The 25,867-nt window shown below is 41.0% G+C and overlaps 1 protein-coding gene across 1 annotated transcript; it reads left to right on the top strand.

Moving 5' to 3' along the window:
* The first annotated feature begins 39 nt into the window (after window positions 1-39).
* tut7 (terminal uridylyl transferase 7) lies at window positions 40-25,770 on the top strand. Its single transcript, XM_061767449.1, has 29 exons — window positions 40-181; window positions 4,183-4,594; window positions 4,726-4,880; window positions 5,785-5,901; window positions 6,044-6,221; window positions 7,161-7,249; window positions 7,381-7,432; window positions 7,536-7,605; window positions 7,745-7,871; window positions 7,954-8,073; window positions 8,146-8,274; window positions 10,176-10,353; window positions 10,423-11,048; window positions 15,538-15,688; window positions 16,039-16,125; window positions 16,243-16,343; window positions 17,406-17,463; window positions 17,548-17,651; window positions 17,727-17,816; window positions 17,893-18,006; window positions 18,142-18,219; window positions 18,296-18,473; window positions 20,330-20,377; window positions 20,471-20,562; window positions 21,064-21,179; window positions 21,266-21,459; window positions 23,064-23,131; window positions 23,203-23,263; window positions 24,579-25,770. The coding sequence occupies exons 2-29, from the start codon at window positions 4,195-4,197 to the stop codon at window positions 24,635-24,637; spliced, it is 3,840 nt and encodes a 1,279-aa protein (XP_061623433.1). The 5' UTR covers window positions 40-181; window positions 4,183-4,194; the 3' UTR covers window positions 24,638-25,770.
* Window positions 25,771-25,867: the final 97 nt, after the last annotated feature.

The raw sequence follows: 25,867 nt of genomic DNA, 5'->3' as shown, positions 1-25,867 counted from the left end.
AATGTTTATGAAGAAACGAAACCGTGTGTTGTTTTTTTGGCTGCGGTGGGCGGAACACGAAAGCTGCCTGGCCGCTACGAACCAGATAAGCGGCGGTACACTTTCGAAACTCGATGCAAGAGGGGCATTAAAAAAAAACAACAACGCCCGGCTGAGTATGTCCTATGTCCACATTTTAAAGGTATGAAAGTGTCCTTTATTCATACGAAATAGTAGCGTATTGTATTGTGCTGTCGTTGGCGTACTTACGAGCTGAATTGTTGAAGAAAACAAAACAAAAACAAAAACGGGGCAAAACCTTAGCGAGCATTAGCTGCTAAGGGCTAAGGAGGCTAAACGGCTAACAGCGGCGTTAACCGTGATCGCCGATGTTGCAGTGCATTTAAATTGGTTTATTCGTGTGTTTCCGTGCACGACTAGTGACATTGTGAACCGTCAACTCCTAGAAGAGGAGGCTAAAGTCAGAAGCTGAAGCGGTGCCCACACGTTAGCGTGCTAGTCCATGCTAATGCCGTGACATAACAAGCTCTCGTAAGTAGAAGTCGGCAAGGGGAGCTTGGACTCTTGGCTGAGGCTGCATTTTTTTGGGGTTTTCATTTCCTTCAACGTCAACTTCTCAAAGCACATTAGTTGTAATGTTAATGTGTGAGGCGAAACACGAGGTTTACTTTAATCCAACCCGCCGCACAGCTTGAATCAGATGCGTCAAACTTGTTGACAGCGCAGTCGACATTGGTGCAGGTTATGGTGGTGAAACCACGATGTATAATCACTACAGGTGTAAAGGTAACTGGCAAAACCCACGATACAATACGTACCTTGGTTTTAAGATCACAATTCGGTTCACATTGGCAACACTAAGGGAACGAAATGCAAAATCGCTTATTTTTTTGTGTGTGTAAACAAGGCAGATTGACTTACATTGTAACTTGTAACAATTTATTTTTAAGAAAGTGAACAATAAATAATTTGGCTTCTTTTTAGTAAATGAAGAATGCGGATAACTGGAAGGATCTGTTTGAGTATTATGTTATGAAAACAGCAATGTGACAAGATTTCACAACAATGACAGTCTGTCAAAATGCAGAATCTGTTTGGAATGGCCACTTCAACCTGAGTACAATGCACCAAGAATTTTGAAAATCGGATGATGGGTTCCAGAGAAATGTTGTTTTTATTTTTGGGCAGAGGAATCCTTTTTGCGGAGTGTTTTTGAACGATATTGCATCTAGAAAATCTGGTCAAAACACGCCTTCAAATTAGAATAAAACAGTATAACTTGATTATTTCTCCTTGACCCTTTGGTTTCATATGCTACTGAGGGAAACCCTTATCTGATTGGCTGACAAGTTTCAGTAAACCGAAATTCCGAGGGGTTCTCCAAGTCTGCGCGTCAAAATTACAGTGACGTTTCAAATAACGTGATTTGCCCTAAAAACTAAACCTAAATATTAGCACAAATCAGAATCATCTTTATTGGCCAGGTATGTTAAAATTCACAAGGAATTTGTCTCCGGTAATTGGAGCCACTCTAGTCCGACAACAAACAGCCACTATGACAAACTATACATTTAGGACATAAGAACACACATACGGAGCAATCAATGGGTACCAGTAATGCGGTAATTCTGATACAATGGCAATTATGCAAATGATGCCGAGTTGTCAAGAATTAGTAGTAGAAGTAGTATTCAACAACAGTTATGCAAATAACGCAGACACACAACATTTCCAAGTTACAGATGGCGTAAGAATTGCAACGTGACAAGATCAAAATCAAAATCTGTCAAAATACAAAGTCTGGTTGGAATGGCCACTTTAACCTGAGAACAATGCATTACAACAACGCATTAAGACGTTTGAAAATCGGATGTGAGTTCCTGAGAAAATTGAGATTTTCTGTGGGGAAAAGAGCCTTTTTGGGATAACGCGTTTGTGTTGTATCGCCTATCAAAAATATGGTCAAGAACACACCAAATTAAAATAAAACGGTATAATTTCATCATTTCTCAGCATATCTCTCCAAAAATTCTCACACTAATGTAATTAGCCATGCTAAATTAGATTTTGATCTTACAGTGGTGTGAAAAAGTGTTTGCCTCCTTCCTCAGTTCTTTTTTTTTTTTTTTGCGTGTTTGTTACAAATGTTTCCCATCATCAAACAAATTTAAATATTTGTCAGAGACAACACAAGTAAACAGAATGCAGTATTTAAATGAAGGTTTTTATTATTAAGGCAAATTAGAGGAGGAGAAAGAAGAAGAGGCAAATAAACATCTTATTGTGGAACAGAAAATAAGTCAATCACTTCCTTAATTTATGGGAATCCATGATTTTATTTTTTTTAATTTACCTGGACCCAAGGATTTAGGAGCAAAGTGAAAGTAACTACAAGTATGTGCCGCACTCACGCCTGCTTTGAATTACGGCCTGAAAACTTAATTGTGTTTGACTTTTTAGATAGCAGTTGCTAATGATTTTAAGGGATTATACCAAACTGACGTGGCATGTCCGCCCTCAACCAGAAAAGCTACATTTTACCTCGTTTGGTGTCATCGTACGGATTTCCATAGCGACACTCGATCTTTTCGTTTCGTCTACTACTCTGTGAGTTCCTTCCCCAATTAGCTGACAAGTTTCAGTTAAAAATATCCACTATTAAGCTCATACGGGCTGAAATTCCAAAGTATTCTCTAAACTGACCCCCTAAAGATTACTGTGACCTTTTGGTGTCACTACTTTCCCTAAAAAAATTAAACCTAAATAGCGCAAATTGAACATTATTCATCAAATGAGCAGTCTGGGCAGCAGAATATGTCATGAACTTGAGTCATCAATTGTTTTTTCATGAATTTATTTGTTATGGAGGATTTTAGAGGTATTTGAAGTTCTCTGTTTTTTTTTTTTTTTTTGAGAAAATGTTATCAAGATAGCGGCCACTTGTCACGTTGCTAGTAAGAATGTTTTCATGTGGTACAAGAAGTTTCATATTGCTTATCTAAACGTGTAGTTTCTTTTTTTACGCACCTTGCACCTAATGACTTGAATTGCACTTGTTTTGTTTATTAATTAGTTACTGCTGACTCAGGGACATGCACAATAATTCCATTGCTCATTCCATGATTTGTAGAAAGTTCCACAGAAATGGCATCCACTTGTCACGTTGCCGATAAAAACACTAACAGTGAACCCGTGCCGATTTGTGGTTCACAGTCTTAAACTATCCCCAGCTATTTGCTGAAAAACTCACCTGTTTGTATATTTATGTGCTTTGTGTAAAGCCCTAAGATGCCACAACTTACACAAGATGGTGGCAAAGCCCTGGCTACTAGGAAAGTAGTAATTGGTGTCAATGACGTAGAGCTGAAACGATTAATCGAATAACTCAATTGCAAAAAAAGGTTGAAGCAAAATCTCTGCCTCGAAGCTTCGTAGGGATAATTTTTCCACACGGACAAATGTTACTGCAGTCGCACACACCACTCAGTATCTAAAATAATTTGGTGTGATGGCGAGCCAGGAGGAAAGTTCGTAAAAGACGGAGCATATCCAAAGTTTGGGATCATTTCACACTTAAAAAAAGTAAGCTGAAGTGCATTGTGTACCGCAATAGCCCATCTATGATCGCCAACACAAGGTAACGTATCAATGTTAGGTAACTTAATACAGCCTACCATTGCTCATTAGAACATATTTTAATGCCCCTGCAAGTCGTCAAGGGTAGATGCAGCCACCTGTGCACTTTCGATCGGTTTTAATGAACAAACAGTCAGAAAACAAATGCATAATAACCACATTCATCCACAAGCTGCCAATGGCCACAACTCGTGTCGAATCAGTCAACACGTACACTGGCTAACTGGTTAGCCAGTTAACAGCCAGCTAACTCTACACTCTCATTCGCTAACGCTCACGTCACTCACTTTTGAAGCCATACACACTCAAAGTCTTAGTTACTACAGTAGAACAGGAGTATGATGACCCCGAGTGGAAGAAAATAATGCTTGCACCTCATACAGATGTTGTGTTGAATGATGCAAAATCAATTGTTGTCTGATTAATCGATGGGATAATCAGTAATCAATTTGTAAAGATATTCAGTTAGCTGCAGCCCTAGAAAACATACTGGCACACAAGGGGATTACTTTGTACATTTTGATTGAACCTTTCAATGCTTTGTAGTTTTAGCGCATCATGGAGAACTCCGACAGGCCCAACCGCACAAGGCCAGGTAGCTGGGGGGCACCTGCAGACAGCTGGAGGAGCCAGGACCAGAGTAGAGGACAGACCTTCAGAATGGATGGAGCACAGCAAGGCAGAAAGAGCCAGGGTGGTCCATACCGGGCCAGCCCTAAGAGGGGGGGACTCGGCCCCTTGGCTTACTCCCCTGGAGCCTTCCGAGGTGGTCACAGCCCCTTGCAGAGGGATGATCTACATCGGTTCTGGAGTCAGGAAAACTGTGGCAGGCCTCGAGAAGAAAACTGGAGAGAGTATATGCAACAACAGTGGGGCAAGAGTATCCGTGATGGGGGCCTACATGAAGACAGGGATCAGTGGAGGAGGGATACCACTGATGGAAATGTTCTTAATGCAGGTGGGACTTCGCACTTTGCTTAACATGCACATTAGGGCATGCATTTGTGACTCAATTTCTCTGTGGCACCTGAAGAACAATTATACTTTTTTCGTTTTTCATCTCATTGTCCTTTTTCTTTTATTCAAAAGGAAGAAGACATAGGCCAAGGAACAAAGGCAGGAATTTTGCTGAAGAGGACAGGGACCTCGCAAGTGAAGAGTCCTCACTCTCAGCCAAAGATCTGCACATTCTGCGACAAGCCGAGAGGCGTCTAAGTAAAGATGACATACACTGTCTCAAAAAGGTACATACACGCACGCTTTTTACTGAGTTCAGCACTCTACTGAATATTCTTTTATGATAAGTGTGACGTACTTTGTTGAAATTAAAGTACTTCCATGTATTAAGGGACACTCACACTCGGCAATTCATGCCACGTTCACTCGACATCTTCGTTTGTTTGACTACTGAGAGTTCTTCTATATAATGCACAGGATAGCACATTCAAAGCTACTCAATTTAAATATGTCAGCACATTCAAAGCTACTCCATTTAAATATGTCATAGTCAAGGCAATTATTGCTCCCAACAGAATGCCACTGTGCATATTTGAAATAACCATCACTCAAAAGAAACCAAAAAGACAGACAAATTGAAGTACAATAATGCTATATCTGGTGTGTTATGGCTTATGTAACTTGCTCGGGCTCCGTTGTGTCTAAGAGAGTGGTGGACCATCTTAAATCCGGACCATCAAGCATTTATGTTATCAAGAGTCCTATAACATTTCCGTTATCATTCAGCAATTTGTAAATTTATTTGGACTGATTTCACATTTTACTTTTCATATTTTTTGTTTAAAAAATAATTATGAATAATATAGTGAAAAATAAGTGTGTTGCAATATTTGCAAAATCAAATTTCACATACGTTTGAGTGTTTCATTCTTGTGTACATTGAAATAAAACAATTTGTGAGGATCGGTGGAATGAGGGGTAACCCTAATATTGTGCGATATTGGTTTGTTCATGTAAATGAATAAATTAAATGACTATGTAGTTTTTTTTTTGGTTATACTGCTAACCAACCAACCAACCAGTAAACAGTGATGAAAACAATACCTCTGTCGGTCATGTTTTTGAAATTGGTGGCAATTATTGTTTCGTTGTCACTGTTGTCAAACATCTTTGCTCTCTTCCATTAACCAGAAGTCCAACAGCAAGCCCAATGCCCTTTACACCTGCGCCCTCTGCGACGTCCTCCTAGACTCCGTGTCTGACGCCAACAGGCACATCCGAGACAAGCGTCACAAGCGGAGGCTCAGGGTGAGGGGGACTAGCCAGCGTTTGCTTGCATTAATTTGGCATTATCGCTGATGTTACCCATGTTACCAACGGGGCTGTAGAAATTAGCGCATTGGCCTTTTGTCGGTAGTAAACTGGATGTGGATGTTGTTTGTGTCCGCAGGAGAAGAAAGAGCACGCGATGCTGACTGAAATCCCACCTCCTGGCCCTGGGCATGTTAATGCATTGACTGCCGCCTTAGAGGCTGTCGTCCGCGAGCACGGAATGGATGACTGCGATGTAGAGAGGAGACAGTCTGTTGTGTCCCTCATGCAAGACCTGCTCCTGTCCGTCCTGCCTGGTGAGCAACCTCACAAGTTCATTGTATTAATTATATAGTGACCCCCTGAGAGATGGGAACCGAGCAGGGGCACAAATCCTGAAAAAAATGAAATTGATGCCCTTCTACAATTTTTTTTTTTTTATATATATAATTGCCCATATTACTCATTTAAACTGTAAATATTCCAGACTGTGAACCCAAAACACTTTAAATATCATTTCAAATTTGCAACATAACATTATTCTTAAAGGCTTGCAGATGATATGGCTAAAAAAACCAAAACTTGCACCAGACAAAAGTGTACATCCACGTTATCCTGTAGGTCTATTTAGCTGTGTTTGACAAATTATCTTGGCTCTTAGTTAATAATTTTTTGGTTTTACTGAATGGTTTTACCTTCTTGTAATTTTCTGTAGCTGTAAAGCGCATGAAATTGCCTTGTGTACAAATGGCGCCCTGCAAAGAAACTTACATTGCCTTGCACATGCGGCGAATACTCTCTGTAACTTCTTCTGACAACCCAGACTAAACTCCTCCCCAACATACAAAGCTTGTCTCTCAGTTGAGATGTATCACTTGAACATACTTACTTGACACTTTCCTTTTCTTAGGTAGTGTTTCAGAAAGATCACAAAAACAGCGAATAGTTGGGGATAGGTTCCACAGAAAAAAATGTGAATTGGTCAATTCATGAATAGTGGACCGCAAATATGCGGTGATTACTGTAAATGTACAGCTATTCACTTGTGTTAGGCATGAATAGCAAAAATCTAAGTATTTGCCCCTCCCTCCACCCAAAAAAGTGTTTAGAATTTCCCAATTTAGGTTCCATAGGGGGAAAAAAAGCAAATTTGTGACTGGTGAACCGTGACTAGGCGGGGGTTCTTTGTAAATTATGTACAGCACACCGTTGGTGCATTGACAGTTAACGGTGTTACTTGTCTGCCAAATCTGTAGAGATCAGGCTCCGGTTGTATGGATCATCTTGCACAAAATTTGGATTCAAGGATTCTGATGTCAACATCGACATTCAGTATCCAGCACATGTGAGTAGCCCAGCGCCAACACTGACGTCCACCCGAGAATGTGGCATTTGCAGAACGCGCTATATTCACATGCTCTCTTTTTATATTATATGTATGTTGTGTAAAAGCTTTGAAATGGAATGTATTCACAGATGCATCAGCCAGATGTCTTGTTGTCAGTCAAGGAGTGCCTCGCTGTGACCCGTGAGTCACCTTTTTCTACGTTTGACCACAAAAATATTCCTCTTTGGGGGACAAAAATGTTGGTTATGGTTTCTATTCATGGATTTTGTTTGTCTGTCCTTAGCTCTTTTTGTTGATCTGGAAGCTGATTTTCATGCTCGCGTACCTGTAGTCATCTGCAAAGAAAAGAACAGGTGTGTACCCCTGCCAGCTGCTTAGTCACCAGATGTGTGGCAGTAAAAATTTATATGCAACAACTTGGACAATAGCAACAAGGCAAATGACTCCACATTGTCAGTAAAACCAAGTGTTTTTTTTTTTTTTTCTTGACAGTGGTCTTCTCTGCAAAGTGAGTGCAGGGAACGAAAACGCGTTCCAAACCACTTCTTATCTAGCATCCCTCGCCATGCAGGAGCATCTCCTTCCTCCACTGGTTCTTGGACTGCGACATTGGGCTAAGGTACCACTGTTTACGAATTGTCTCTTTTGGAAATAAGAGGCCTAAATAATCTCTAATAGTCTTGCTTTTGTTTATGTTCTAGATCTGTCAAGTCGACCGTGCAGAGGAGGGTGGACTACCGACATACGTCTTCGCCCTCATGGTCATCTATTTTTTACAGCAGCGCAAGGAGCCACTCTTGCCAACGTATCTGAACCAAGCGGTTTGTAGTTCATTTTGAGCCAGATTATCTTTTAACACTTGATTATAATCGTAGTCTCTTATTTTTTTTTAGATAAAGACCTTTTCGCTCAGCAAGCTTTCAGACTTCAACCTCACGTGTGTCGAGGATCGACGCTTGCACTGGACTTGCACCTCTTCAACCAAAGACACAACACAGCCACAAGACGGCATGAAGGGAGAGGTAACCATCACAACAGAATTGCTCTATCTAGCCATTTATATACAGCCTATTCTGTTCAAGTTAATCCCAGTTGGACTGGATGCCAGTCAAACACAGGACGACTGTGAATGAGGTTAAATTTATGAACCACAACAATACCGATGACCCAGCAGAATTATAAAAATTAATTATTTGTATCCCACAGGAACACATTGGATTCATAGTCGATTATTTGTGTCCGGGGCACGGGCCACAGTTTTATTTGGAATGTAATACGGGGCTTAGGCACTCCTGCGAATAGCGAAAAACCATTCGTCATTGACAACCCCAGCAATGTTCATTATTACTTTAATCAGTAGTTGAAACCGTAAGTATGCCATTTCAACATACATCCTCGACACCAATTACTACTTTCCTCTTTGCCAAGAGTTTGGTACCATCTTTTAGCATCTTAGATCATTACAGGAAGAGCAGAAAATACGCTGAGACCAGCGAATAGGTAACGGGTTCCACAGGGGAAAAAATGTGAATTTGTGAGTTGTGACCCCCCAAGTACAAGTGGGTGGTTCACTGTATTTATATGTTGCGTGTTTCAGCATAGTTGAGAGTTTAGGGTGGTTTAATTAGCCCTCTTCCCAATTAGGTAGAGCAGCTGTTAACAGTTACATTGTGCTTCTATCTTCTATCATACAGAAGATAAACAGTAGGACTTTTTAATTAATCATTTAGTTAATCATAAACTCAAAGTTTATCCATGCACAGTACAAAACCTCTAAATCCAAACAACGTACATATATTGTATGACATAAGCATGTAAAAGTTCTAGACTGTGTACAGAGTGTCCTTTGTTTACAACGGAGTTCCTTTGCTATGGTGGTGACATAACCAGAGTTTGTCTGTCGTAAGTCAGAGCGTGCGATAGTCTTGTCGCTAATAGTCTCATCACTAACCTATGTTAATGCATTAATAAAGTCATTATTACAGCTCTTCTAGGCCATAAATATAGCAATCCAATAAACGCATTCAGTATGGCTGTAACGCAGTGTACCTTCTTGTGCCGTGTGACATACGTTGGGTTTACATGGAGACTTCACTGTCATTCCGATTGAACTCATTCAGATTGAAGATCTCGGTCTCGATCTCTCAGTCAACTGTTTGCATGTGATGTGATTTATTCCGATTGGGCGCATACATGTGCACTACATTTAATCGAAAGACCTGTGCGACATGCGCACATCAACGTAAACGTCACGTCATTTATCAAGATGGAAGTCCGTCATCTATTTAGCACAGTAGTCAGGATTGTTTTTACATTTTTACTAAAACAACCACTTGATTGAAACAAGTTATAAGATGTTAAAAACAAGATACCCGTCACATACGAGCTCCGGTTGGGAGCCGCCATATTTACGACGTGCCTAAACGATGAAGTCACTGCACATTTAATAATTCAACATTTAACTACCGGAGACAGATTCCTTGTTTTTTGGACATACTTGGCAAATAAAGATGCTTCTGATTCTCATTTACGTCAATACAGAGCATGCGCAGACCGAGCGCTGCCAACTCCATTCCGATTCATGGTTTACCTGACAAAAATTTACTTCTGATCGGTTTGGCAAAAGGGGAATATTCCATTAGGATTCGGCCCGTTTATTCCGATTGAGGTGTTTATATGGAGCATTTTCATTCGGTTTGGGCTTCTAAACCGATTATAATCTGAGTAGAAGGCTCACTATAAAGCCCCTTACAGTCTTATGCCACCACACGAACTCGTTAATCGTGCTCAGTGTGTACCCAGGAGTCGTAATATTATTTTTCGGTACCTTGTCAACTGAGGACATCCAATATGAAGCTTCATTTTGAAAATTTAACATGACTTTCTTCTGACATTTTAACTTGTTAATGTGTTTTCCTTTTAGGTTCCACTGGTTTTCCAGAGCCCTCACCCCCTTGTGGAGGTCGGCCTTCTCTGGGTTGAAATGCTCCGCTTCTATTCCCTGGAGTTCAACATGGCTGACAATGTCGTCAGCGTACGAACCAGTGTCGTCCTCTCCCGGGAGTTAAAAGACTGGCCCAAGAAACGCATCGCTGTGGAGGGTAAGCAATATGCTGGATTTTGATTATTTACGTGTGAGCACCACTCATGTCCATTTCTGTCACTCATAGACCCTTTTGCTGTAAAGAGGAACGTGGCACGCACTGTTAACAGCCAACAGATGTTTGACTACTTCCTCCATTGCCTCAAAACAACATACAAGTATTTCGCACTGCCACTCAATATGCCGGCAGCCAATCACAAGACCTCAGCTCAAAGTGCAAAGGAGTCATGTGAGGGGGAGGCGTGCCTGTCAGAGTTGAGTGAACTGAGCATTCATTCGCAAAGTAAATGTGAAGAAAATGGCCCTGAAGACTGTGATTGCATCATTGAGGAAGAGGAGGAAATTGAGGAAGGCAGTGACTCTGACGGGGAGAAGGAAAAGGTGGACTTTGGGAAAAGCAGCTACTCTGAGGAAGAGGAGGACGAAGATGCTCTGGTGCATGGCAGATGTCACTTGGACAGCTTTACTACGGAGGATGAGGAGATTTTCCCTGTGGATGAGATCTCTGGGGAGGACCTTTTGTCTGATGAGGAACCTCCAGATTTGGACACACCTGTTTCAGAGGAGGAATTGGCACCCGCTGGCACATTACCTCCATGTTTACTGGACAGTGTTGAAAATGCTGAAAATAAAAAACAAATGCAGACCACAAGGTCATATCAATTCACCAAGCAAGCTTTCACCAGAGGAAAGGTATGTTTTTTTTTTGTTTTTTTTTTATTGAACAAACTTCTTAAAGTGTTTAAATAGAGGTGACAAAAAGCTAAAGACCTTTTCACCGTGACGTCACATGCACAAGATGGGAGCTTTCTACTTGTAAACAAACCTCTTCTTGTCGTTTGACCAAGGTGTAAAGCAAATGCGAAAACGGGAAATCGCCTGTATGATGAGTTAATTGGTCGGGCGGTTTTAGCCCTTTTCGAAGTAATCAACATTAGTTTTGTCGATTAAATGCAGATATATTCTTAATTTCTCATAAAATAGTAAATACTTTTTAAGCGTCGGGAGTCTCACAGAATGAGGTCCTTGCGCCGTTTGTCCACTACATGGAGCTCTGATGCGTGCGTTGTTGCATTAGCTAAAACTAGTAACTGCAGAAAAAACGAAAGATACAGATGTACCTATGGTTCTGTGAATCCCGGATGACCCCCAGGGGCGGTGCCTCAAGCACTGGATGATCACTCTTGTGCAGGTCAACATTTTAATAATAGTTATATTTGACCTACCAGTGCTGCTCCTTAACATATATAAGCGCGTGATACTGGAAACCAAGCCGTTAAATGTTCTTGCAAAAGCATGAGGGTTCCAAGGGACAGAAAACTCTGGCGGTCATCTGAGATTCATCGAACCATAGTTACATCTTTAACTTTCGTTCCATTTCATCCCTCCTGACCGCCAGAGGCGGTGTTTCAAGTAACAACACAGACCATTACAAAGACCCACCTCAGGAAGAACAATTTTGGTGTAAAACACCCTCAAGTGTATTGGAGACCCTGTGGAATCTAGCAAAGGTAGTGGAGGGCACTTTTCACTTCTCATAAGTGTGACAGTGAATTTTCAAGATGACCCATGTGTGCATCAGCGTCATATGCCCTGCACAGTTTGTAATGTGTACCACAGCATTGTGGTCTTGGGCCACTGGCACTGGGGTCAGATCAGGTTCCATGATCAGGAAAGCTACGGCAGGTTCCACCCAGGGCGTGAGAGCAGACGCATTCTGCATGGATGCAAGAAGCCTACATCAGACGTCGACCTGGAAAACGCTTTTGTGTCGGACCAGCACGCTTGTAGTTCCACAATATATTCTTTGGAGGGAGGGTACAAAAATAGGACGCAGTCGATCCCTGAAAAATTTGCTGGAGCCCTTGGACTTCGTCCCGGGGACAGGCATCTCCAAATGCGCAAGAGGTACTCCTGAAGATGTAGCTACATCATCCTGGTGGAGGTATAGGAGCCATAATCTGAAGACACCGAGTGCACATTCGAAGCATCTTCACAGTGCTGCTCAGTGTCATGACCGTGTGGGTCAGAAGCCGCCACGGGAAGGGAATTTCCTCACAAAAAGAAGCCACCTTCCACTGAATTCTGTCTTTGTTGCAAACCTTGGCTGTCAAGGACTCACCCTTGCTATGCTTACAAGGGACAAAGGAAGGGCCACCAACAGCAGAGTGTTTTTGCGGTCCATTGTGACCCTTAACCAGCTGGAGCGACTATGAATCAGGACCTGGCTCCTCCAGCCAAGCCAAGCGGGCAGCACATAGGGAGAAAGGCTTAATGCTGCAAGCATCTTCCGTCAGATCTTTCTTAAGGTGGTCGATTCCCTGTCATGCATGATATAGATCATAGCCAACAGCCGGCTGAAGCGGCACCGTAGAAGCTCTACAGCACGACTCCAGCATGACACCAATGACATGCTGGTGGGTCAGCTCAAGCAAGGAAATACCACAAGTTATCGAGCCAGTTGAGCAGCAAAAACCACACTGATCTGAAAACTCCACTGGTGGTTGAAATATGAGAAGCAAACGACCATGTCAAGCTAAAAACGGCACTTGTGTTCGAAGTATCAGAAGCCAAAGACCACGAAGAGCTGAACACGCCACAGGTGGTCGAATACATTGCCAATAAGCCATCTTCAGCCAAAGCCAGGAAAACAAAGTCCGGCTGCAAAAGTGGCAGGCATTAGACAGTTTAGCTCCACCCCCAAGACGGTGGCAGCTTTAAAATGTGATGAGTCCAAGGTGAACTTAAATGGGCAGCCGGCACAAAGCAGCAATCACAAAGCTAGCGAAACGGTGTCGCCTTTGAAGTGGGTCTCAGTGCTTCTGAAACCAATACGGCAGCAGTATGGTATGAGTAAATCTGAATTGAAAGCGGCTTACCTGCTGTAACGACAGTAACACCTCACCAACACGCTTGCTACCACTCCACCATACAACCAATCCACAGCCAGGTTACCAAATGAAAAGCGGTAAAAAACAGGAAAAGAATAAGTTGTGGAAGAAAGCAGCTAATGCAACAAGCCACAACCACACTCGACCAAAGCACAAGAAGAATAAAAAAAACTTGGCTTCCGGTGTCACATGCTTCTATAGGCTAAGGGGCGGCACCAGTAGGTCACGTGAATTTATTATTAATGTCTTGACCAGCGCATACGCTAGAATAATGTGCTTGAAGCACCACCTCTGGCGATCAGAGTTATATTTCAGGGTACAGAGCGTCAGCTGCATGTTAATGTGCATTTAAAGAGGAGCAGTATGAACATAGATGGGAGGGGGTTTATTCAGTGCAGGCCCGAAAAGTTAAAATGATTAACATTACTGTCTGTCTTTGGCAACTGTCATGATGTCGTCACTCTTAGTTTTACTTTGGCAGAAAATATGTAACGACTAGAGGTGCAACAAATAATTGATTTATCAATTAGCGAATTAATTGACAGCTATTTTGAAAATAAATAAATGTTTTGGGACCTTGTTCCAACTTAAAATTGTCCAAATCCTTGGAATTTTTGAAATATTCTCTGATTTCTGTAGTCCTCCATGAAAGCACACTGATTGTCTTTATGTAACAAGGATCGTTTCTACCCATTTGCGGACATGTTATAGACCTAACCAGTAACTGAATCAGTCTTTTTTTTTGTTGTTGTTGTTGCATTTTCTGGCACTGTTAAGTTGAAATAATGCCGTTCTTTTGATAAAAGGTTGGAAATTGAATTTTTAAAATTTATTCATCGATTTATCGAAATTTATTTCTCGATTAATCAAAAAAAAATCGACAGATTCATCGATTTATTAAAATAGTCAGTTGCAGCCCTAAATATGACACAGCCTGTCAACTCAATGTATGTTATGGGACTACCATTAGTGTTGGACTGTCTGTGTTTGTCAAAGATGACGTTGAAGGCGTCACTGGTTTTTATTTTGGTTCATGGGAGTCATGACTTCGTGGCAAATAAAATAATGGAGTAGAGTCAATGTAAATTAATGTTCATGAGCTACATAATGTTTTGCCAGTCACTTCTCATTATGTATTTTATATACAGTATACACCTATGGCGTAAAACTAAAGATACATGCATCAGTTACCGGTAATGCTTTTTGCATGCTTTTGTCATTTTGTCTCTGTTGTAAAGTTAAACAAATAATAATAATACACTCATAAATAACCAAACAAAATCTTCTCCATTCACAATACTAAATGACAAAGTATTGTAAAACAGTGAAATGTTCTGCCTGTAAATCATATCTTCTTATTAAGGTGCGTTAAGGGACCAAAAATGTTTATTTTATTCATTATATATATTTTTTAAATCAATCAGCCAATTACTGGTAATCGTATAGCATAACTTTTGCCCAATATCAGAATCAGCCTTAAAAAAAAAATCCATATATCAGTCAACCATATTCTCGATCACTGTAGTTTAAATGTTTGAAGTGCCAGTCGAAAAGATGTAAACTGCTACCAAGGCAGACTGAATGTCAGTTTTAATTTACATTTCAACGGGTAAATTCAATAAAAAATAGACGTGGTCGAAATTCAGACATGCTGTGGATAAGAAAGATTCACACACTTGTTCAAATGCTTGCATTTTGTGATAGAGAAAAAATGAGACCGAGAAATCATTTAAAAACTTTTTGTAACATTGTGACCTTTAACCTGTACAATTCAATTGAAAAAATATATATATTTTCGAGAGGGCAAGACAATATAAGCAACTGAGATAATGTGGTTGCACAAGTGTGCACACCCTCTTAATACTGGGATTGTAGCTGTATTCAGAATTAACCGAGCAAAACCAAGCTCATGTTAAATGGGAGTTAGCACACGCCTGCCACCTTTTAGTGTTTCTGATTAACCCCCAATACAGTTCAGATGTTCTGGTAGGCTTTTACTGACATTTTTGCAGTTACCTTACAACACAAGCCATGGCGAATAATTTAGATGTTTTTTTGTTTGTTTTGTTTTTTTAAAGAAAATGGGGGGGGGGGGGGGGAGTAAACCTTTTGGGGAATGCCTTGCGGCATAGACCTAAAGTTTTTGTCATTTTCAATTCAGGTCAGTGATTCTCACTCCCGTTTGCCACCTGGAAGTACTGTGGTTCCTTTTGTTTACAAACATTATGAAAAGGTTTGTAGAAGTTCTTTTTGTGCACTTCGTACTAATCTTTCCCTTTCGTCCCACACAGTCACACATGGTTGTGTGCAGCTTGTGCAAACGTGATGGCCACTTGAAGAAAGATTGTCCAGAGGATTTCAAGAAGGTAGAGTTGCAGCCTTTGCCCCCAATGACACCGGACTTTCTCAGTGTGCTTGACCAAGTGTGTGAGCAGTGTTTTGGTGAGTTGGTGTAAAAATATTTTCATAATTGTTCATTTTTTTGAGTTGTTCAAGACCTCTCACATGACGAGAAAAAAACTCAGCATGTGCGTACTTACTGTTGTATGGTGTACTCGATGACCAACACATCACACTTCTTTCCTGTTTTACTTCTGTTATTAGCCTCTAGTCCACAATAACAGATAAGATAGTGGAAATAAAAGCATACCTAATTCATGACCATTTGTATACATTTGTGTTTTTACTTTCATAAGATTTGTGAGTCAGATGAACAAATGTATTTGTGGCACTAATTAAATTGTTTTTGGAGTAAGCTTTCAGTTTAAGCAAAGATGTGTGCTTCTTTGCAGTGGACTTTGCTCCAGATGACTTGGAAGTGGCCATCAGAGAGTGCATCCTGCAAGATCTGGAGACTTTTGTTAGACGACAGTTCCCTGGTGAAGTACACCACAATCAGCATTTTATCTTAAAATTTCTCTGTATTTTTAACCTCGCCATTGACTTTAGGTAGGATGACCCCAAACTATTGATTTATTCCTTCATTTTGGGGGCAGGTGCTCGGCTGCAGCTATTTGGATCTTCCAAAAATGGTTTTGGCTTCAGGCAGAGTGACCTAGACATCTGTATGGTGCGAGAGGGCCAGGACACCATAGATGTAAGTTATCTCATGGTCAGATTTCTATGCAGCATGTACAGTATGTGTGAGGTTTATCTTTGCAGTTGTGGCTTCATTAACTCTACAAATCATTACAATTGTATGTAATGGATCTTTAAATTACAGTGGTACCTTAACTTACAAATTGAATTAGTTCTGTGCTCAAGCTCATAAACAAATTTACTCAAATCAATTTTGCCCATTTTAATGACTTGAAATGGGATTTATCCGCTATAACTTCCTCCAAAATCCCACAATATTTACTTGTTTATAATAAAGAAAAATAGCAGTGTATTGTAAATATAAAACAGTAAAAGAGAATTTAAAGAGATTAGGTTTCATAAAGTGTAATTAAGCAGTAAGTCTCACACACACACACACACACACACATTAGTACATTGCATGTTGATGTGCAGGTTACTGAGTGAGGTCAAGAGCTGCAGTCAGTCAGGTTGGACATTTACCATGCGGTTAGTTCAGTGTTAGCATCTGCTCCATGGTCCTTCTGAGTGTTTATTTGTGTGTGTTTAACTGTTTGTTCCGATAAAGGGCTGGAAGTGCATCGGCGACTGCACCCACCCGCCAATGGCCCCACCCCCCCTCACTTTACACTCGAGCGGTGGTTTATCTGAAAAGCAAAAAATCAACCTCTTGGGACACCACTGTTATCACATTTCAGTATTATTACAATATTGGTGAAATGTTAACAAAAACATACTGTAGATTGCTGAAAATGTGAACAGACATTTTATTTTGAATATGAAAAATTAAAAAAAAATCAGCACTTGTCCATGCACTTTTTGCTAAATATACAGTATAGATGGCAGCAAACAAAATAAATTTTGTTGTGAGCTAAACCCCAATGAAATGTACTTAAAATTACTAAAATGACTGTTGCTGTATGTATGTATGCTGTATTTAACTAACAGTAAAATAGCCTTGGCAACACAGAGATTACTTTGATAATTTGAAGTTACTGTCGGTAAACCGCATCATCATTCATGCAAGTAGGTCTATCTCAGTTTGTAAAAATATGACTTTGCTTCTAATTTGTGTCCTCAGGATGCCGACTGCATCAATATAATCGAGCGTCTTGCGAAGCTTCTTAGGAAACACCCTGGTAAGAAGCACTTGATCCTCATTCTAGTTGAACAAGCTAATGTTTTGTCTTTTGAATGTCTCATCAATTGTTCATTCCTCAAAGATTTGAGGAACATCCTGCCTATCACTACAGCCAAAGTCCCCATTGTGAAGTTCTACCACGTCCGTACTGGCCTAGAGGGAGACATCAGCCTTTACAATAGACTGGTAGGAAATTCACGGCAGTTTGTTTCCTACCGGAGTGAAAATTGCACATAATTAGAGGTTTGGTTTCACCCACAGGCTCTACACAACACGCGACTGCTAGCATTATACGCAGCCATTGACAGGAGAGTGAAGATCCTCTGTTATGTCATGAAGGTGTTTGCCAAGGTCTGTATGCTACAGAACACAAGCTGTCATTGAAATGTCGCTGCTTTTGTGTAATTGTGATCACATTGAATTCCAGATGTGTGACATTGGGGATGCGTCACGTGGCAGTCTCTCGTCTTATGCCTACACCCTCATGGTTCTCTTCTTCCTCCAGCAGAGGGAGCCACCTCTTTTACCTGTGCTGCAGGAGGTACACTTTAACATTCACCTGCTTTTGTCAAAATGTCATAGGTGTAGGTTGTTTGTGGCTGTTTTTTGTACGATCTTGTTCCCAACGCCATACACTTGATTTGAAATGGTTACGGCTCTACCTCTGTTTTTTCAGCTTTACGATGGTGACAAGAAGCCTGAGGTGTTAGTGGATGGCTGGAATGTATACTTCTATGATGATTTAAAAACACTGGTCAGTATCTTTTGTACACTTAATTGTGTCCTCATTGTATCTCTCTAACGCTTCTGCACTGTTACTCGACCCGCAGCCAAGTCGGTGGCCACAGTTTGGCAAGAACACTGAGAGAGTGGGGGAACTTTGGCTCGGCCTCCTCCAGTTTTACACGGAGGACTTTGACTTTAAAGAGCATGTAGTGTGCACCCGTCAAAAAGCCCGCCTCACCACCTTCAACAAGCAGTGGACGTCCAAATACATCGTCATTGAAGGTCAGTACTTACCAAGTGTAGATACAGATTCGAATTATACAACACAGCACACAGTACAGTGAACCCTGGCATATTCACAAATTTTCGTATTCATTTTGTGTTTATTAAATTTTTATTTTTTTATTTTTTTTTTTAAACCTAACCCCCGTTATTAGCTGAGAATCTCGGCTTGTCGCTGTTTTTGTGCACGGGCCTAAACAATGAAAGTATCACTTTGACAACATCTAGTGGAATCTTGGTATTTGTGGGTGTAATTCTTTGCTGTATTGTTGGTAATACTTGAATGCACCTCATGCACAGTCAAAAGGGAAACAGGAACCATGTGTCTGCTTCTCTGCTGTTACAGCTATTAATAGCTATTAATGTTACAATTTCCCTATATTCTCTTAAACTTAGTATTGTGTGCCACTGCCAAAAGGTTTGTGCTATCATGTAATTTAGGCTAGTATGCTAGCTAATAATACTGATGAGCCTCATGTGGAGGTGGTTTGTTTGTATTGAATTATTTAACTGCTGAGTAGTCATCTGTGTAACATGGGTTCATAATTGGGTTCATGGTCTCAGATATAGAGGTGCTGATTCTCATTCCAGCCGCTTCACACTCTGCTGCGAACCGCTCCAGTGAGAGTTGGAAATGATGAAGCCAACAGAACCACATCATCTGCAAAAAGCAAAGATGCAATACTGAGGCCACCTAACTGGCCCCCCTCTACGCCTCAGCTGCGCCTAGAAATTCTGTCCATAAAAGTTATGAACAGAATCGGTGACAAAGGACAGCCTTGGCGGAGTCCAACCCTCACTGGAAACAAGACTTACTGCCGGCAATGCGGACCAAACTCTGACACTGGTCGTACAGGGACCGAACAACCCCACAAAATCCAGAGCCTTTACGAACTGCGGGCGAATATCATCCACCCCCTGGGCTTTGCCACCGAGGAGCTTTTTAACTACCTCAGTTGAAAGTCCTTCTGACGTTCCCAGCAGACCCTCACAATACATTTGGGTCTGCCAGGTCGGACCGGCATCTTCCCCCACCGTTGGAGCCAACTCACCACTAGGTGGTGTTCAGTTGACTGCTCCATGGTGAGCACAGATGTCTAATAACTGAACACCACTCGAGTTCTGATCGGGGGGCCCGTTCCTCCCAATCACACCCTTCCGGGTCTCACTGTCATTTCCCACGTGAGCATTGAAGTCCCCCAGCAGAACGATGGAGTCCCCAGCGGGAGCGCTCTCCAGCACCCCCTCTAAGGACTCTAAAAAGGGTGGGGACTCTGAACTGCTGTTTGATGCATAGGCACAAATAACAGTCAGGTCCCGTCCATCCACCCGAAGGCGGCGGAAGGCTACCCTCTCGTCCACCGGGGTGAACCCCAACGTACAGGCGCTTTCGGCCACCGCCCAGCTCACACTGCACTCGACCCCTATGGCCCCTCCCACAGGTGGTGAGCTCATGGGAAGGGGGACCCATGTTACCCTTTTGGGCTGTGCCCGGACGTTGCCTGAAGTCCCAGACAACTTAGCTTCTAGGATCATTGGGACCCACAAACCCCTCCACCACGATAAGGTGACAGCTCAAGGAGAGGGGGTGTTCACAAAAATTCTGGCAGAAGCACACAAGAAGAAATGAATAGCAAAAATGTCAATGTACAACAATCTGGCAATATGAGTCAAATCATAGCAGTTTGAGGTGTTAATAAGACAAATTGTGTAAACTAGACAGGAAAATATACTTAAACATAAGGAAAAAATATGCTGTCTTTGTATAAATATGTCATTTATTTTGGCTGTGAAGTGCTAGAAAAACTTGCCTTTGTGCTATTATTAGTTGACTGATGACTCTTCTTGCACTGCAGATCCATTTGACCTCAATCATAATCTTGGTGCAGGTCTTTCAAGAAAAAGTAAGGTCCTTTTTCAGATTTTCATGTTTTGTTTATATTGTCTCTCAAATACGTCTCCATCTTTGCATTTGTTCTTTATTTTCGTTAATACAGTGACCAATTTCATCATGAAGGCTTTTATCAATGGCAGAACAGTGTTTGGCACCCCGGTGAAGGTGTTTCCTCCCGAGTACCCCAGTCAGATGGTTGGTATAGTAAATAGTAAAACTGCTGTAACATGAATTACCCTGAGAGAGAGATCTTCATCTGTATAAATGGTGTGGACTGGTTGGAGGGGAGTCACTTCCCAGCTCATTCTGTCTCAGCCCCGGGGTCAGAGATCAGCGTGGTTGCCATGGTAACTTCCTGAAAAATGGCACTTGGTGGATCTGTATCCCTTTGTGCTGGAACAGTTTTGCTGTGCAACAGGGGAGTTTGAAATACTCCCTCTGTTTATTTTTAATTTTTTAATTTTTCTATTGTTTATTGAAAATGCAGCCGGACAGAAAAGGGTTTTAGGGGGGGACAGACAGCGGGACAGAGTGGACAGGGGGACTGGGGGTGAAAACCACAGCAGAACAATACTGAGACAGTCTTGATATTTGAACATAAGTAACATTACAAGTTATTTGTAAAGGGGGGACACCCGGTGAAGCCATACAATAACTAACCTCTGACTTTTTCGACTTTGTCTGCGCATTCCTCAGGAGTACTTCTTTGACCCCCAAGTCCTCACTGAGGGAGAGGTGGCCCCCAATGACCGCTGCTGCCGCATCTGTGGCAAAATCGGTCACTTTATGAAAGACTGCCCCATGCGCAGGAAGTGAGTGTCGTCGGTAATGTGCTCAGAGGTGAAAGGACTGCCACGCTCAAGTGTTTTATTAATTTTTTATTTTATGCGTCACGCAGGTCCAGGCACAGGCACGACTCTGAGAGAAGGCTGGACGGCATGCGTGAGCGAGCGGACACCGGAGAGGAGCTGGCGTCCCGACACAAAAGTGAACACTGGAGGCGGCGGGACGCTCCGGAGCCACGCTGCTGCTTCCTGTGTGGATCCAGCACTCACATCAAGAAGGACTGTCAGCTCTTCAGAGGCCCCGCAGGTTCACTACACCTTGTCGTATTAAACAACACATTATGATGCATTAGTGCAACATTTAATTGAATAATTCGAATACCAAAAAGGTCGAAGCACAGTCTCTGCCTAGAAGCTTTCTAGACATTTGGGATTATGTCACACTTAAAAAATAAGAAAAGTGCAATGCATCTACTGCAAACCCGAACGAACTATACTACTATACCACAACAGCATGTCTGTGATCGCCAACACAAGGTAACATATCGATGATAATTTAATACAGCCTACCATCGCTAATTAGAACATATTTTAATGCCGCTGTAAGAGGTCAAGGATAAACACAGCCGGTGGTGCACTTTTCGTCGCTTCATTGAACAAAAGGTAAGAAAACAAACGTAATAAAGCACATTCATACAGGAGCTGCCGATGGCTACAACTCACGCAGTCACTCAACACACAGACTGGATAACGGGTTACCCAGTTAACAGGCAGCCGACTCTACACTCTCATTCCCTGACGCTCACGTCACTCACCAGGCCAGGCCCTGCCTTTTAAAGCCACATGCATTCAAAGTCCCAGATCTGTACAATGTGAGGAGGGCAGCCCCAAGTAAAAATAAATAAATAAATGCCTACAACTCACATGCGCGTGTTATTGTTTATTAATACAAAATAAATTTTGTAATTTCCCAATTACTCGATTTATCAATGGGATGATTGATTATATGTAAGAAATATTTACCGTAATTTCTCGTGTATAATGCTCATTTCCCCCCCCCCCCCCCTCCAAAAAAAAAAATGTCATGTCAATAGTGCGCATTATACATAGATAAAGCGGGAAATGGAAAAAATACATTTTATACATGTATGCAGCCATCTCGAGTTTATGAAAAAGCTGTACACTTTCATTCCAATATGCCACTGCCACCTAGAGGTTATGAAAAAGGTTTAGCCTACACTTTAATTCCAATCTGACAGGGGTACGTATGACTGCATATATGTACAGTTGTGCTCATATGTTTACATACCCTGGCAGAATTTGTGAAATATTATTTTTTTAAATACGACTGATGACTGAACAACAACCATCATTAATTTCTTTATGGTTATGTTTTGTTTAATGATAATGCTTTTCTGATATGCTTGACAGTTTAATTTGAATCCCATTAAAATAAAATTTAATGTGTTTCGCCTGGCCCTTTGTTTTCTTTAAAGAATTGTACCCATCTTATAAATTCTGCCTGGGTAATCAAACATGTGAGCACAACTGTGTGTTTTCTCATTTATTAAGTAAAAGTAGGGCTGTGAATTTCTAAATAAGAGCAAGTTAATAAAAAGAAAATATTACGTGTTCAAATAAAGTGCTTAACTTCAGAATAATTATTGGAAAAACTAACAAAATACAGATAATCGTTTTGATCACATGGGTAGACGCAAAATCATGCAGTGTAAAAATTCATTATACATAGGTGGAAGGGTTTTCTAGAATTTTGAGGTCAACAATGCAGTTGCGTATTATATATGGGTACGCATTATCCACGACAAATTATAGTCATTTAAAAAAATATTAGATAGCGGCAGCCCTCCTACCAATGGAGTGCGATAACCTTTTTTCTGTCTTGTATGACAGGAAGTATCAAAATGGAAAACTTCCCTTCGTCCTCATCAGGCCTCTTGAGGAATTTCAGAGAGAAACAAGTACGAATGTAATCTTAAGTCAACGAATGATTCGTACACATTTATAGACCCGTTGAATTTCCCTTCTCCAGGGTTCACCGTCAAAAGATGAGAAGAAAAGGCATCAACATGTGATGCTAAGTCCACAAGCAGGTATGACCATTTCTCCTTCAAATCTGAATTCAACTGTTTTTTTGTAGAAAACGATTCCTCCAAACTTGCAGGATGAATTGTCGGATATCTTGCGAGGCCTCAGATTGGCAAGCATCGAAGGACTAACTGGCTTTGTCGAATACTAGAAACTAAACCTAGCCCAATCCCTGCAGGAACTCTGCAAAGGGAGAGGATCCTTGAGACAAAGTTTGTCATATGCTCTATCCTCTCCATTTTAGAAGTTAGTTTAAATACAGTGTGACTGTGATCCTACATCCAATCACAATCATTTATAGGAGGGAGGAAGAGTTGTACGCTATCCATAATATGGACAGTCCTTAGAGCAGTGATTTGCAACCTTTATGGAGCCATTTGACAATTGAAAAATGTCACGGCACACCAACAAACAAAAGGTGGATACATTAATTATTGTATGTACTTCCTGCCATCTAATAGAAGAGCATTTATTTGTTCTGTCTGTCACTTTGCCTCACTGGCATAAATAGATGAATAAAGATACATTGTTTCTTGGAAATAAATAATTTTTTGAGCAATTAAGTAAAATGTTATATTTCCCACAGCTCCCCTGAAGCGCGCTCACGGCACACTAATGTGCCCCGGGACACTGTTTGAGAATCAAGATGAACCGATTTAAAAAAATATATATATATTATTTCCTGAAAAGTAGTGAATGTAGAGAAATGTGGATTCCAACTGACAGCAATGATATGGAAAAGCATATGATGACATACATAGTTACAAAAGTGTTATCTAATATGAAATACTAAGTAAATGTTAATTCCATTGTACAATTTTGTTAACCTTATTCCAAAAGATCGACCGCAACGTACCTCAAAGCGCCGTCCAACAGGCATCACAGGATCGTGATAAAAAAAAATTCTTTGCCTTTTTGTGGATATTTGGCTACAAAACAAGTAGTATTAAGAGAAGGACAACATTCACTGTTGGTACTGTGAATAAGTGCTGTGGTTGGAAAATAACTATTGATTATAAATACTTGTTCTTACCCCTGTATGACATGTAAGAATATTAAAATTGTCTTAACGGTTAATAAAGATTTTATAATGATGACAGTTTGGCCCTGGATCAAATTAGAGTTGGACCAGTGTCCTGGGAAGGATTGTGGTCAACCTTAAAGGTTCGACTGAAAAGTCTTTTTTTTTCCCCCATGTTGACGAGATGGAACACACCTGAAATAAGTCATTCCATAATAGACATAAAACTTTCCATTACAGGGTGCCTGGTTTTTGTATTGAGCTGTGTTTTAATAAATGTTCTTCTGCTTGTGGTTCAGGCAGTTTAGCTACCCGCAATTTGGGTCACTCCAGTCATGGGAAGAGCCAGGTGGAGTGAGCAGTGGCTGCACAGACCTTCTGAGGTTCTACTCGTGTCCAGGAAGGCAGCGCCCACCACCCCACCCGGAAACCCTGTCAATTTAAACCGAGACTGTCGGGGCTGACAGGAAGAGAGCACCATTTGAGAGCAAAAGCCAGGACACCTTGAGTTGAAGCCATCTTGGGCCTTTTTTAAGTGTTTTATCCCCCGCCCCTTTCAGAGGAGTTTTAAAGTGTTCATTTTAACAAGGTGACTCATGTATGCACCATTCAGTTAGCGGTTTTTTTAACCAAATTCTATGAATCAGGGGATAAATACCAAGGTAAGTAGATCTTGGTCTGGCCATTGAAGCATGAATTCTTGCTTTTTATTAATTTTCTACTGTCCTGAAACTGTTGGACATGAGCGTGCTGATTTCTTTATCTCTATTTATTTATCTCTACTTTTATCTGGCCATGTTTTTTTTTAATTTTAAGATTTTAAACTTGATTTTTTTTTTTTTTTTTTTTTTTTTTTTCCCTCTCTCTCTCTTTGCACTGATACCCAAAAGTCCACTTCACCTCGGCTAAAAGCTTCTACCAAGCAGCTTTCTCTCTGTGTATATATTTTAGGATCATTGTTTCATTTTAAGAGACTACGGGTCCACCTATTTTTCAAAGAAAACATGAAGACCCAACTGCCCTCACCCTTTGGAGCAGGCTATCAAGAGCAAAATGAAATGATACAGCTGGATAGAACCACGCTAGAGGGCCAAATTTAGAATGCAATCATTGAAGAAAGGTATCAGACTCAAAGGTACACTTTGTTGACGTGGAGCCACACATTGGTAGCTGCACTGTGAGGGTCCAAACCCTCCATTTATGTTGCTGCTAGCTATTAAAAAAAAAACACACAGAAAAAAAAAAACTGCTTGTCACTCAATATAGACTGTCTGGCTTAATTGCTGTTGTGATATAAGGTTGAATTTTATAAAAGAATGTGGTTGATGATATTGCAAAAAAAAAAATTTGGGGGGAAGATGGCAGCCTTACTGTTGATCTTTTGTGTCAGACACGACTCGTTGATGTTCGGTGTGACGTTCTTGGGCCCGAGACCTGCCAGGTTCGACTTTGCAGTCCAATTTTTGTCATTAAACGCAAACCAAATCCTAATTGTTTCCTGAAATGTTTTCTCTTTCAGAGCAGTGTTCTTGATTTCAGCTGCATTGCACACACCATGAAATATTTACTTTTGTTTTTATATAGCTTA

This window comes from Phyllopteryx taeniolatus, chromosome 3, assembly GCF_024500385.1.
Source record: "Phyllopteryx taeniolatus isolate TA_2022b chromosome 3, UOR_Ptae_1.2, whole genome shotgun sequence".
In the NCBI taxonomy this organism is placed as follows: Eukaryota; Metazoa; Chordata; class Actinopteri; order Syngnathiformes; family Syngnathidae; genus Phyllopteryx; species Phyllopteryx taeniolatus.
Note: the sequence above shows the minus strand (reverse complement) of the source record. Positions and strands in the feature narration are given on the sequence as shown.